The sequence below is a fragment of the Mus pahari genome, chromosome 17 (genome assembly GCF_900095145.1).
Source record: "Mus pahari chromosome 17, PAHARI_EIJ_v1.1, whole genome shotgun sequence".
NCBI classification, from domain to species: domain Eukaryota; kingdom Metazoa; phylum Chordata; class Mammalia; order Rodentia; family Muridae; genus Mus; species Mus pahari.
In genome coordinates, this window is record NC_034606.1 from 31,275,857 (window position 1) to 31,291,354 (window position 15,498).

Consider the following 15,498-nt stretch of genomic DNA (forward strand, 5'->3'; position numbering starts at 1 on the left):
GCAACAGTATTATTAATATTACAAGGCTAAAACCTGACAGTATAGGCATGCAAAGATAGTGAAAGTCTTGGGGAGACAAGTGAGACTAGGAAATAATTTAGAGGTCACAGTTCATTGGAGCCTGTCTAAGTTAGTTTTTCTGTTACTATAATAAATATTCTGATATAAGCAACTCAAGAGAGAAAGTGTTTACTTTGTTTGGTTGATTTTTAGTATAGGGTCTCAATGTGTAGCCCTATCTGGCCTGAGACTTTATATACAGATCCAACCTGTCCTTAAACTCACAGAGAGTTTAAGAGTGCCTGCCCTGACTGGATCCAAAGGCACACCCCACCATATTGAATCTCATAGAAAGGGCTTCTTCCGGTTCACCATTCAAGGTTGCAGTCAGTTCTGGTGAAGAAGTAGCAACAGTGGACTGTACTGCGGGGAAGCAGAGTGTTCTGTGTGTTCTGCTGCGGAGCTGTCCCTGCACTCACACTGTCCAGGTCTTCCCACCTCAGTTAACCTAATCAAGACAATACTCACGGGCATGCCCAGAGGCCTGCATCCCAGGTAATTCCAGATTCTGTCAGATTGATGACTCTACGATCACAGAACTTGTCTAAGTATGGGCTTCATCCTTGCTGGTTTGTCCTTCCCTGTCAGCAAGGGACAAGTCTCACAGCTCTTACGTGTACTTCCCTTCACCCGCTTCTATGACTCACTCAAGACATTGCTTCTATTCTCCGCCCCCTTCCTCCAAGGCCTTTGCTAATTCAAATTCTGTTTTATTCCAAGTTGACTCAAAGAGTAATTTGCCCTCAGGCCTTCCTGGTTACTTCATCTTCTTTATCTCCTCCTCTTTTAGACTTCACAATCTTATTTCTTAAGCAGAAAGTTGGCACTACACTCCAAGGTATAGGTCTGCAAATGTAAGTGTATAGTTACATCATCCCATATGTTATCCAGCAGCATTAGCTCAGGACTTTGTAATAGACTCATGAACAGAATTCTATGTCTCTTAAATGAGCCACTTTGGAAACACAGTGTTGGACTCCTGGACATTGGTTTTATTTCTTTAAAGGGGCTGTGGGCAGAGTATGGCGTCTAGCCAATGTTATGTGTACTGCCCACATTAGAGATGCCCTGGCTCTATGGTTGACCCAGATTTCTCATTCCTAGTAAACCCATCCAGGAGAATATTAATGATACCCAGAGCTAAGAACAAGGTTAGCCGAGTGTTCAGAACTCGTTCAAGAGAAGGAGACCAAGTTCTGAGGACTGTCTCACTTTGAAAGTTACCGGAAGCCCCAGAAGGAATGACATTTTCTTCTGTCCTCTGAGAAAATGCTCAACCTAGTGCATTTCAAAGGCTTTCAGACACTGCCAGATTTCCATCTGGCAGTTATAGATCCGAAACGAGAGCCTGGAGAAAGTCATTACACCCAAGACTATCGTCCTTACCCTCACAGTCCTAAAGTGACCTTGGAGTTAAACCAGGCAGCCTTCCTGCTGCCTACATTGCAGGTAAGGGCCAAGACGGCAGTCACCGCTTGGGGGCGGAGCTTAGCGCTTGGGGGGCGGAGCCTCCAGCGGCAACGCGCTGACGTCACGGGCGTGGGTCGGCCCAACGCGTCGTCGACGGGGCGCGGATCGCGGCCGGTGGTCGCTGTACCCGGTCGGCGTCCGCTCTCTCGGCAATTCGTCCTCCGCCCCGACGAGGCGTCCGTGGCCGGGCTTCCGCAGTCATGTTGCGGTCGGCGCGGCTCGCGCTCCCCCTCTGAGTCCCGGGACGGCGGCGAGCGCGGCGAGCTCGGGTCGCCATGCCTACCCGTGAGTGTCGGGCCAGGCCGGGCGGGCGGGCAGCGCCTCCAGGAAGCGCCGGTCCGCCCTGAGTTAGTTTCGCTTAAGACTTCAGCGTCCCGTGGGCGGGGAGCTCGGGATCTCTGTGCACCCTCGGGGAAACTGAGGCGGGAGCGTTACGGGAACTGACGGCGGCCCGCGGTGACGGCGCGGTAATGGAGACCAGTGCGATCCGGGAAGTCCGGGCTGGTCCGCTCGCCGCGCGGGCCACCACGACTGTGGCCCCCAGATCGAGGCCTGTGCTGCCTTAGTTTGAGGGACTTAGGTCTGAGGGACAGACTGGAGCCCTCCCTGCGGCCAGAGGCCGGGCTGCCCCGAAGTGTGTCAGTCTGATTACTTCTTGGCTCACTTGAACGCGGTTTTGGCTTACCCGCCTGCGGTGGGACCCGGGCTCCACTCATAGCAAGCATCCCGACTGTCCCTCCGGTTTGGAGATGACCCCGGTAGTGGAGGCTTTGAGAGAGACACTGTACTACAAGGTACTACAGTTGCTAAGAGTGGCCCAGATACTCACGCCGAGGCTTAAAATCCTGTGGCCCACATTGATTACGTGCTAACTGGGCGGCTGATCTCGGACGGAGAGGTGGCGTGATGCTGGTTATGGGCTTTTGAGGGTCTTTACAAGTAGTACCCTTGTAAGTGTGTCTTGCCATAGAATCTCTAAAGACTTGTGAATGTTTTTCTCGGGATTCCTAACTAGCCCTACATGGTTTCGGTAGACATATAGGTACGGGACTTCTAGGCAGCTTCAAATGCACAATTTCTTCGAGTGTTGGGTAAAGATTTCTTTCTGAATAATAGAATGGTTTGCCTCATAGCTGTGTCAAATCTTTCATCTTATTGTAAAGGTCACTTTCACTCCTCAAATACCAAGTGTGTTTTATTTTGTTTGCACGTTATTCTGTGTTTCTTACTTTATATTTCTGCTTGATTCCTCCAGCCTGGAGGTATATTCTCTGCCTATCTTGTTCATGATCATTATTGCCAGCTTATTATTCCTTACAGTCATGTTCTGTTATTTGACTATTTGGAATTAGCACCATTGCCAATCTGGGAAACGAAAGGGGAGAAAGATAAAGGACATCAAAAGATGAGACTGCATGTGGACTGTCTTGGTAAATAAAATGCCCATTAAAATTCTGCAAAATCATCAAGCTTTTAGTTATGTGCTAGCATTATCTAGTTTCTTAGATAGGATGCTGAAAGTTACATTTTTAGGATGTTTGATTATTTACTCTGTCCAGTGAGTTTTGGATGAACTCTGGTGTCAGATGGCTCACCGTGAATAGAAGGTCTAGAGAAATGTTCATGGCTCATCTGTCAGTTTGTTCCTGTGCATCTCCTGTAATCAAAGGGAGATACTGATGTGGACAGAGGTTCAGCTCTGAAATAGTAGCTCTTGCTTTTTTTTCTCCTGATGGTCAGAGCCCTCAAGGTGTCTGAGATACTTAAGTGGACAGGAGTGCGTCTTAGATGTCCCCTGTCTAAAGTAGACTAGATGTATAAGCAGAGACGGTGACGCAGTCAGCCACTGTATTACGGTATTATGGGTGCTTTTAGGAAAAGAAATTAGTTTTTTTCAAAATCGTTATTTAGATGCTCAGCCAGTTAACTTTTAAGTGTTCTAGCTAATGAAATGCAGTGCTTTACTACAGAAGTGAAGGGTTGAAGAGGATTAGTCGTGGGTTCTAGAACTCTGCAAGCAGCTCACAGATAAATCATTCTATTGTTTTTGTTGTTCACTTGGAATTGAAGTGACACCGATAGCAGAAGCCACCTTCACATGCTGGAGCGGCACTGGCCAAGCAAGTGTGTGCCTAAGGAGTATTGTTTAATTGTTTAGTGAGCCAAGGACTCCTTGAGGAAGCAACTGGAAGGATGTCTGCAAGAAAGGTTCAACACAGAACAGCTCCTGTCCTTGTCATTCTGTGTTTAGTCTGTAGTTGGCTTGCTGATATCAGGGCTCTCAATAGATGATTTTTTTTCAAACCTAGACTATTTTTAGTAAACTTTTAATTTTAAAGACTTTGGAGTTGGAAGGAAAGTTGAGGTTTCTTAATCCAATCTTTTTATTTTTGAAGATCAGGAGGCAGAGGCACAGATTTTTTTTTTAATTACAGTTTCATTTTGTTTTTAGACAGCGGCTCATTATACACAGCAGGCCGTCCTAGAACGTGTGATCCTTCTGCCACTGCTAAAGGGCTGTGGAAGTGCAACACCATGTATGGGTTTTAGTAAGCTTCGATGGCTTCTTAAAGTCATAAATAGAGAAGAACCAGCACTTGGACACATATTTGGCCTCTTTACCCAGTATCTTCATTGAACATAGATAATGTTTGTCTTTAGCCAGAGTTGAATAAACTTTTTGTTTCTGTATAAGCTACATTGACAAAAAATGTAAGATATGCCAAAATTCTATGAATTTTTAAATAAAAATTATATATAAATATTATATATATATATATATATATATATATTATATATATGCCGAAATTTGCTTATAAAAAAATTCATCATTTGTCCAGACTTCAGTCTTGCCACAGGAATCTGGGAAGAAGGCGGGATTCTGCAGGCACGCTAAGTGATACTCCATTATAAAGGCATGGGTTTAAAGTCTTTTATGGAAGGGGCTTCTTAATTCATCCACATCTCATGTTTAATAAGATATGCTCTTATATATGAGAAATTATTAGATATTAGCTGGGGGAAATCAAACACTGAACTGTTTGTTATTAAACTGTTTTCTGTGTGTGGCTAATGCTTTCTTTTGACGCTTAGTTATCATTTGCTATCTGGTTAGGTCTGTTAGACTGTGGTAATGTGGGCGTCCCCCTATACTTGAATAAGGCTAACTATATTTAACTGTTATCACTGTCTTACAGATGAAGTACATAATGAATCCTGAAGGATGTGTGATAATTGGAGTTTTTTAGAAACATTACATGTTGTGTTAGTTTTATATCACTGTAACAAACCTGCAAAAAGACATCTTGAGAGAAGATTGAACTTGACTCATGGTTTCAGAGGCATCAGTACAGAGTCCACTGAATCCATTGCTGTTAGACCTGTGGATGTATAGAAACATCATGGTCAGAAAGAATGGTAGAGGAATGCTCTCACATGAAAGCTGTTCACCTTTAACAGCCAGGAAACAGAGACATAGAGGAAGCTCCAGAGGCCCACCCCACAGTTATTTCTTTACTTTAGTGCACACATGTTGCATTTGTTATGGTAAAGCTCACTAGCTAGCAACCAAACCTGTGCTCTTTAGTTTCACCAGTTTGACAGAATCTAGAGTAATCTGGAGGACAGGCCCCTGAGCATACTCATGGGGAATTATCTTGATTGGGCTAAATGAGAGGCAAATACCAGTCCACTGTGGGTGTCCTCATTCCTTTGCAGGGAATCAGGCTCTGCGTTCTCATCATGCATACAGTATATCTACTGCTTCAGACTTCTGCTGCTTTGAGTTTTCTGTCAGAAAGGCCTATACTCTTGAACTGTTGAGCCAGAATAAACTCTTTCTTCCTTGAACCGATTTGTCAGACTGTTTTATCACAGCAACCAGAGAAGACACTTAAGGAAAGCCTTTTAGCAAATAAGGTCGGCGGGCATTTAACATTGAGACCCATAGGACAGACATCTTTATGCATTCATACTATTTGGTTTGGAGTCTTGATGTTCATTCATACTTATTTATATTATCGTTTGTCCATGTTTCTCTCCTTGTGTTCTCCATATTTCCTCCTTTATCTCTCCAGCCGTCTTCCTTCACCCGGAGTAGAGACTGAAGTTTGGATTTTTGGTTCTCTTCTCCCAGGATGACTTTTGCCTTGGTACTACTGCTTTGATTGCTATCTGGGAGACCTGTTTTTCTTTTTCTTTTCTTTTAAAAATAGGGTCTGTCTGTATTGCTGGCTGGCCTGGGATGTACTTTGTAGACTTGGGTGGATTCAACTCAGAGATCTGCCCACCTCTACCTTCTAAGTGCTGGGATTAAAGACATGCATCGCCACAGCACATGAACCATAAGCTTCAATAAGTTCCATTCATGAAGAAGCAGATCTGTTTTAAAGATTATGCAAATGTTGAGATAAGGCTGGAGGAGGTGGGAACCAGAAATGGAATAGTTTCATTTGCCCTTGTCGTGCAGAGAAATGGAATAGTTTCATGTGCCATTGTAGTGCAGAGAAGCAATTAAGGACTGGAAATATGTTCGAAGCCACAGTGGCTATTTGTAGGCATACTAGCACTTTCCAACTTACTATTTGTTTGGTTTTTTTTTTTTTTATAAAGATATATTATAATCAGATTTTTTTTTTTTTACCAGACTTTCCGGGATGTTTTTTTGAGGTGGAAGACAGTGCAGATGTCTGCACTTCATACTGTAAATGAGAATTTTCAGCCTTTGTACCATTGGTTCCTTGGACCAGCTGTTTTGGTGATAGGGGCGGCTAAAGGACGAAGTGGTAGCAGGAGCCTATGTTTTATAGAATCCTTAGCAGCATCTTTGGCTTTTATCTACAAAGGCCATTAGCAATACCTGCCTCCCCCCACAAAGACCCCCACAGCTGTAAGAACCAAAACTGTTTACAGGTATTACCATATATCCCCCGGAGGACAGAATTGAAATTATAACCTCATTAAGAACTGCTCTAGTTCTAAATATTTAAATATCACAGATCAAGCTGTGCCCACAGCCTGTCCTGCTTTCAGACCATTAGGATGTTCAGCCAGCCTGTGCCCTGAAGTGACATCTTAATCCAGAGGCTCAGACAGCTTCTAGGCCTGACCTTGTCAGCAGTGATCTACTTGAACTTGACCCTAGAATTGACTCTGATCAGGTTACTTCAAGAACCCGGAATGTGTAGCACCTCCCTTGCAGTATCTCATTTTTTTTTTCACCAGGACTTAAGGAATGTTTTATGCCTCTCAGTAAACTTGTCTGAAAATTGGGCAGATGAGAGGAAGAAGCTAGTTTTCTGGGGGAAGTCAGTTTCTACTACTTTATTTAATTTTGAATGGGCAACTTAAAAGCAAGACCAGTGGAAGCCAAGTTCCTCTTGTTTTCTAGGGTAATAATAATAATATAACAACAACAACAATAATAGCAATAATAAATATTATTATTATTGCTAGTTGTCCCTTACCCTTCCACATACATAAAAGGCAAAAAGGTCCTTTGTGGTTTAGTAGGCAGAGCTAGGGGCTGTGTGTGTGAAATGAGAAGAAATATCATGGTTGAACTCTGGCATTGGATGATCTAGTCATCATTTAGTATTCTTCTAGTAGTGTGTTGGGCTACAGTTGGCAAACCTCATTCTCTACAAGATAGCATATTTCTCCTTAGTCTAGTGACTCTTTCTCTTTAGATTCTAGTTAGTGCAATTCTGGATTTTAGTAAAGATGGTACCATTACTCCTGTATTTTTAGAGTATTTCTGTTTCACCCTGAGTGTTCTTGTCTGAATAGCATTTTGATTAGAGGCTCCACTATATGCGTTTGTGTGTGAGTGTGTGTGTGCGTGTGGGTGCTGGTGTGTTTTAATAATCTCTTTGTTTTTTTACATAGTCCATTTTTGTAAACATTAAGGTTGCCTTCTGGGACTTTAGGCAGGAAATGATCATCCTGTTATTCTATGGTAGTAGGAAAATTTTTATGGATATTATTATTGAAATAGTATATGTTATAATGTAAAGTAGAAGACATGAAAAGGCCCAGGTAGGCCACCAACTACTTCAGGAGAGATGGCCAAGAAGATAGTATATCAACATTTTATCCAGGTTAAACATCTTACATATTTTGCTAAATGAACCCTATTGAGAATCTAATGGATGTCCTGATGATCCTTCCTCAGAAAAATGAAAATTGTTATCTCAAATTTCTATATAGTTTGAAATTTCTTACAGACACAGCAGAATTTGCTAGAAAAATCAGAGCACCATAATGGAGTGAAGTCCATTGTTACTCAACAGAAACATGCCATTCTAAGTATTCTGCTTTTGCTTTTTCTCTGCTGAGTTTTACTATTTTCCCAACATATTTTAATTATGTGGCTGAATCTTCAGCATATTTTTGTAAAAATAATGTGTGTCAAGAATAATAACTTAAGAACTCAAGAATCACTTAAGACAGTAGTTGAGTTGTGAGGCTATTTAGTCCAGTTGACAAAGGAACAGCTGAAATCAGGAAGACTGTGTGCCATTCATCTGGATCATGCTTTGCCTCTAGGACCCAGGCTATCTGAATCGTGAGAGTGTGCTCACTCCATACATCGCATTCCTCCATGGCAGAAAGCCGAGGAGAGAAGTATGGTATAATCATGGCTAACTCAGGAGCTAAGATAATTTATTAAATTAAAAACTGACAGTATTATTTACACAAATCTGAAAGTAAAATACTACCAGCCTTATATAGTTAAGAGTACACATATTTACTATCCATTTTATTAATAAAGAATTGCAGATTAAAAGCTGCTGGGGATTGGTTCTAGTGTTTTGATTTAATTTGGAATCTGTGTGTCCAATCACTGAAGGTCCTTGTCCCCTATTGGTCTTTGATGGATCAATAAAGATGCCAGTGGCCATTGGCGAGGCAAAGGGAGATGGAGTGGGACCTTTAGATTTGTTCAGGCTAGGAACTGGGAAAAAGACAGAGAATTGCCATGACTCGGGGGAGAGAAATGGATCAGATTTAGATCTGTAGAGGGCAGCTCATCTGAAATGCAGGAGGATAGGGAAAGTGGCCCCCGGAAGGGCTGCCCAGAAGCGTCTTGGGCAGCAGAGACCAATGGGCCTCACAGAAGGTAGCAGGCAGCAAAGTTAAAGGTAGATTTTAGGAGGGGTTGAGCCAGGAGTACAGGACGGAAAAGTATGCTAGCCGTGGGAGGATTAGAACTGCCCAGCCTTTGAGTAGTAGCCAAGACATTTCAAAAAAAAGCTAGTGTGTGTGTGTGTGTGTGTGTGTGTGTGTGTGTGTGTGTGTTTTCATTCGAGGATCCAAAGAGTTCCTGGGCGAGTGGCTGAAAGTGCTTGACCCACTGGGAGCCAAAGTAGAGTAGCTAAACTCACTGCTACAAAAAGCCAAACCATTTTTGGTTTGATAGGTTGTCAGAACAATAATATATAGAGACAGTGAGGTTCAATTCAAATACTAGAACTGCAGATTGGTTCAAATTTCTTTGGAAAGCAGATTAAAAATGTATTATCAACTGATCTAGGGTTTATATCCATTGGCCCACATTGGCTCAGGGACTTCTAAAAATCTATTCTTAAATGATTTTTTTCAAATTACTTATTTTATTTATTAATCACTTTATTTGTTTACATTTTAAATGTTATCCCTCTGCCCATTCTCCTTTCACGAACCCCCCACCCTCACCTCATCTCCATCCCATTTACTTCCCCTTTCCACTCATCTACTCCTGCCTCACCCCTCTAGCATCTCCCTTCTCAGAGGCATCAAACCTCCACAGGACCAAGCGCCTCCCCTTTCACTGATGCCAGATCAGGCAGTCCTCTGTTACATATATAGCAGGAGCCATGGACTGGCCATTGTGTATTCTTTGTTGGTAGTTTAGTTCCTGGAAGCTCTGAGGTGTCTGGTTAATTGATATTGTTGTTCTTCCTACAGGGTTGCAATCCCCTTCAGCTCTTTCAGTGCTTCCCCTAACTCTTCCACTGGGTTCCCTGGGCTCAGTCCAAAGATTGGCTGTGAGTATCTGCATCTGTCTTAGTCAGGTGCTGGCAGAGCCTCTCAGGATAGTCATAAGGCTTCTGTATGCAAGCATGTCTTACCAAAGAACATAGAGAGATTTTTGTATCAAAGTGTCTTGTGAAAACCTAGAAACTTGTGTCCAGTAACAGGAAATTGATACATATTGATAAGGCAGTGGTGGCACAAGCCTTTAAACTCAGCACTTGGGAGGCAGAGGCAGGCAGATTTCTGAGTTCGAGGCCAGCCTCTTCTACAGAGTGAGTTCCAGGACACCCAGGGCTACACAGAGAAACCCTGTCTCGAAAATACAAAAACAAATAAAAAAATATTATGCATTCATGAAAAAGAGTACTCCGGAAGCCACACTATAGTAATTCCAGCCTTTGAGAGGCTAAACTAGAATTTGAGGCATCCTTAGGCCACATAGTGAGATCCTGCCTGTAATCAACAAATTAGACCAAAATAGCACCAAGCAGACATATGTACAGTGTTTTACCCCATAGCACAGGCTGAGCTGAAACTAGTATTCCCACTGCCTCAGCTTCCCAAGTGCTGGGGATTATAGTTGTATACTAGTATGCCTGGGGAATTTGTTTTCTTAATTTGATTTCCAAATTTTCTACAGTTAGCACTCTATACTTAGAAAAAAAAATAGAGCTTAAGGTTACAGCCTTAATGCAACTTTTTCAAAACCCAAAACTAGACATTCGAACTACTGAACAGTTTCTTCGTGTAGCCTGCAGACTAGGACAAAAAAAAAAAACCAACCACTTGGTGTTAGCTACATAGGAAAGTGGTGCCTGGCATCTAATTGCTGTGAGATGCTCAGAGATGTGAGCTTCAGTGAGTGCTGAGCCGAGGTTGTGCAGTGTGTTGGTGAACAGGAAGCACAGGAGTGGGCAATCTATCACTTGTCTCTTCCGTTTGAAGTGTTTTATGCTTTATTAAGTAGTGGTTTTAGTCTTGAAATCCTGAACCGGTGAGATGAGTCACTGTGGGGGAGTTCAGTTTATGGGAGTTGATAGTTTTTTGTATCTTCTTTGGAATGAATGTCTATTGAGTGAATACAGTTTTAAGCAAGTGGGATCACAAAGTGAATGTTGGCAGTTCCTGCTATGATTAATGTCAGACCTGTCAAAATTCTGCCAGGCTCATTCAGTTCTTGAAATGAGCCAGCTCTTGAGGATGTTCTGAAGGAAATAGAAGCTAATCGTATTTTTCTTCTTTCCATGGAAGGCATCCCATTCCTCCTTGGCACCTTTGTCTCTTGTTCTCTAATGTTTGATGTTATTGTTGGCATAATTCTAAATTTTATTAAGAGAGGAACCACTTTCCCATTGTATCTGTGAACTAAATTTATCTATTCTAAATCTAGCCATTAAACTATTTTTTCCATAGTCTTCAGGAGGAGTTCTCTAACTGCCATCATTTCCCCTCTTACTTGATGAGTTATTAAGCTGTACCTTTTCTTTTTACCACCTGCACTCTAGTAGTTTTCTGGGTAATGGTAAATATTCTTCACATGGTACTTGCTAATGGGCATTTCTGAGCAGCTGTCTTGATAATTCACTACCTTATTTTTGGTGCTGGAGTTGCAAGTTAACTTTAAATGGCTCTCACACCTGCTGAGTAGACTGAAGGACAAGGTACCGCACTTGCTGTTATGATTCCTGGGATCTCATGAACATGTAAAACATGCTTGATTAGCTCACATCCTGAGAAATGAGAGGCGTGCCCCCTTTTGTGACATCTAACTTAAATTGTTGGTTTAGGAACTTAGTTAAAAGGTTTTTGTTTTGTTGTTTTGTTTTCCTAGATATTTGACTCAATAACTGGGAAAAGATAGTATCTCTTAAAATTTCTAGATGTAATATTATATTTATGTAATTGTTTGGTTTTAGAGGTAGAAGTACTTGCTAATGTATTAGGACAAGCATGTTGGCAGAAAAGGATAGTTAACTCAGGACTTAGGTTGACATTCAGAAGTTCATTGTCTTGAATTTGCAGTGCAGTACAGCTGAGAAGCAGATGGGTAACGTGTCCACTCCACCCTAGCATTTCGATTAGATTTAGCATTTACTTGGCACAATGGACAGTCTTAGCCTTGTAACACAGCACTTCACAAAACAGAGTTATCTGGATCCCAGAAAGAGATGGCAGATAGATGGGTCAGTTCTTTTCATAGAGACTTTATTTACAAAACTCCATTCCCTTGTCTGGCACAGGATGTTTGCTGCTTTTAACCCTCATTGGCAGGTAGAGGAAGGAAAGTCTGAGGTGCCTCTGAAACATGAGTTTTCAAAATGCCCCCTTCCATGCCAGGTGTAATAATGTGAAGAAGATGCCAAAGACATTGAGCAGGTGGCCCACCCAGCGTTGGTTGGAGTAGCTTTGCTTTTTGTTTTTGTTTTTTTTTAATCTCTTATATGTGATGTTCTACATTCAATTTCCGTAGGAAAGTGACATTGACTGCTTTTAAAAAGTAGATAGAAAATACAAGATGTTTAGAGTCAAAAGCTCATGAACTCTGACACAAAACCCAAAGCAATTTAGCTGATGGTGTCTCGCCTTTTTGGTCTACCAGTCTCCAGGACTGAATATATTATAGCTCCTCTATATAGTTATTTCTGTTAGAGATGATGCAAGTGTGCTAGTGGATTCAGGGATGTTCTCTTTTAATTTTGCTTTTCTGGTGGATATATTAGGGACATACTGTTTTAATGCCTACATTTGCATGGCGTAGACAAGATAGAGAATGAAGGGTTGGATAAAGAAGTCCCTAGCTTCAAAAAGGTTATACCATTTATTATGCACATGTAACATAGAAGGAGATTAAAAAAGTCTTGAGAATGGAGCTGTGGTAGTTCAGGAGAGAGAGTATCTATGACACTAACAGGAAGAAGAATAGACAGTACTTTCAAAAAGCAGAGTGCCTTAAATGATATGACAGAAACAGTGAGCATAGCAGAAAGGCTAGCATAGGGGAAATACTCAAAGTAAACCATAAGACTGGGAAAATGACCGTGCACATTTACACACACACACACACACACACACACACACACGGGGGGGGGGATTTATTAATTCTTTCGTTCAGTATTAGATAGATATTGTTATAGCTGTTGTCTTTGCAAGTGGAGCAATGTCTAATGGGGGAACACAGTCTATTGGGGAAGAAAGGTGTTAAGCAAATTTATCCTAACCAGACAGAGGTGAGGGTTTGTACTTGTTTCCTATGCTAGTCAGGCTGTCTGTTTATGGTAGCTTTTGAATAGTCCAAAGTAGCAAGAAATAGCAGCAGTGACAGTCCTTTACCATCTGACCTGATAATTATGACAATCGAGAGAATTTATGGAGCATCAGGGAAGGTATTTAAAATTTTGAACTTCAAAGTAGTTGTCATATTTCAGGCCCAATACATGTAATCCTATACTTCTGTTCTTAACTGTCTTGCCGCTGCTTCCTGTCTGGGAGAAGAGACTGTCAAATTATATTAAGTGTATGCAAACTGGTAGTTAGGAAGTTTGGAAATAGAAGTTAGGGCACCTCAGTATGTGTAAGCTAAAGTGAAGAGTATAGAACCAGATGACTAGTAGCTTATTCGTTGCTGCTGTCTGTGTTCCAGCTTCATTGCATTATGTATTTGTGAAAGAATGGAGTGGTTTTCGGGCAGCAAATGGCTGTCTGGATATAGTAAAGTTCTCGAGGAAAGGCTTATTTCAAAGACAGAACTGAAGAGTGTTGAGACTTGTGTGTCACTAAGAGCATCAGTTTGCTTCATTGAGATTCTTCTCCTCTCACACTGTTAATACTGCTCTCTCTTCCTTCCCCGTGAGCTCTTTGGGGTGGGGTGGGGTGGGGTGGTGAACAGGATCTGTTTGCTCTTTAAACCATGTAGATTACTGTTCTTTCTGTTGGGTCTTCCCTGATAGGTATAGCAGCATGTAGATAAAATATGGAAAAACCATGGTAGTTCCCAGAACCGTGGGGAGACTGAGTGTAATTACATGTAGTTTAGCTGCTGGGCTTTTGCCACAGTGGCAGTTGATTCAACCACTTTGACATTTCTGTCTAAAATTGTCCTGTGAGTCAGTGTTCGTAAGGAAGTGCTTAATGGTATTTGCACAGAGATGAGATGATTTTCTATTGATCCTTTCCATTTTTAAGAGTAAACCTATTATTTATAGGTATGAAAATTTAAAAACTACCACAAATACTTAGTTTTCTAGATTCTTTGTGTATAATTCCACAGAAAATAGGTTGTTTTGCTTATATTCCACCTTTACTTTTAGACTTGAGAAATTTTAGTAATAGAGTGAAATCTTATGGTAGTATAATATGTTTTATGATCCATTCCAAAGATATTGATTAGAAAGTTTCTTTTTACGGTTTTGGAGTTTTTGTTTGTTTGTTTGTGTTTTGTTTTCATAATATAACATTTTGCCAAGATCCAGTCTTGGCTTGGTGAGGGCTCCTGAGGAAGGGGTGTCTGGAGCTGCGAAAGTAACAACTTAAAGTCAAATCATGGGTTACATACAAGCTGACAGCTTATATTCTGCTTGAGACAACTTTCCAGACCTCTCCACCCACCTTGAGACAGCTCTCTCTTGCAATTCCAAAAATTTTCTTTTTCTTTTTTTTTCTTTTTTTTTTTTATTATTATTTTCTTTATTTACATTTCAAATGCTATCCCGAAAGTTTCCCATACCCCTCCCCCCACCTCTGTTCCCCTACCCACCCACTCCCACTACTTGGCCCAGGCCTTGCCTTGTGCTAGGTCATATAGAGTTTGGAAGACCAAGGAGCCTCTATTCCCACTGATGGCCGATTAGGTCATCTTCTGCTACATATGCAGCTAGAAACACAAACCCCGGGGGTACTGGTTAGTTCCTGTTGTTGTTCCACCTACAGGGTTGCAGCCCCCTTCAGGTATTTGGGTACTTTCTCTAGTTCCTCCATTGGGGACCCTGTGTTCCATCCAGTAGCTGGCTGTGAGCATCCATTTCGGTGTTTACCAGGCACTGGCATAGCCTCACAAGAGGCCGCAATATCAGGGTCCCTTCAGCAGTATCTTGCTGGCATGAGCATTAGTATCTAGGTTTGGTGGCTGATGATGGGATGGACTCCCGAATGGGGTACTCTCTGGATAGTCCATCCTTTCATCTTACCTCTAAATTTTGTCTCTGTACCTATAACCTTTCATGAGAGTTATGTTCCTTATTCTAAGGAGGAATGAAGTATCCACAAATGGTCATCCTTCTTGATTTTCTTCTGTTTTCCTTAATGTGTCTTGGATATTCCAAGTTTCTGGGCTAATATCCGCTTATCAGTGAGTACATATCTAGTGACTTCTTTTGTGATTGGGTTACCTCACTAAGGATGATATCCTCCAAATACATCCATTTGCCCAAGAATTTCATAAATTCATTGTTTTTAATGGCTGAGTAGTACTCCATTGTGTAAATGTACCACAGTTTCTGTATCCATTCCTCTATTGAGGGACATCTGGGTTCTTTCCAGCTTCTGGCTATTATAAATAAGGCTGCTATGAACATAGTGGAGCATGTGTCCTTATTACCAGTTGGAAGATCTTCTGGGTATATGCCCAGAAGAGGTATAGCAGGATCCTCCGGTAGTACTATGTCTAATTTTCTGAGGAACCGCCAGACTGATTTCCAGAGTGGTTGAACAAGCTTGCAATCCCACCAGCAATGGAGGAGTNTTCCTATTTCTCCACAACCTCGCCAGCATCTGCTGTCACCTGAATCTTTAATCTTGGCCATTCTGACTGTACTACAGAGCAATTGTGATAAAAACTGCATGGTACTGGCACAGTGACAGACAAGTAGATCAATGGAATAGAATTGAAGATCCAGAAATGAATCCACACACCTATGGTCACTTGATCTTTGACAAGGGAGCTAAAACCATCCAGTG

At 41.7% G+C, this 15,498-nt stretch overlaps 1 protein-coding gene across 3 annotated transcripts in view; it reads left to right on the plus strand.

Annotated features, from left to right (window-relative positions):
- Window positions 1-1,588: 1,588 nt before the first annotated feature.
- The window catches only part of Efr3a (EFR3 homolog A), an 86,545-nt gene continuing 72,635 nt past the window's right edge, over window positions 1,589-15,498 (plus strand). For 2 of the 3 annotated variants that reach the window (XM_029547939.1, XM_021216493.2), the window contains exon 1: window positions 1,589-1,815. Coding sequence is in view for 1 of the 3 variants with exons in the window: in XM_021216493.2 (XP_021072152.1) it covers window positions 1,806-1,815 (10 nt within the window). In the remaining 2 variants the exon portion in view is untranslated. Of the gene's footprint in view, window positions 1,816-9,538; window positions 9,558-15,498 lie in introns of those variants that run through there. The other variant, XM_029547940.1, reaches the window with a different exon arrangement.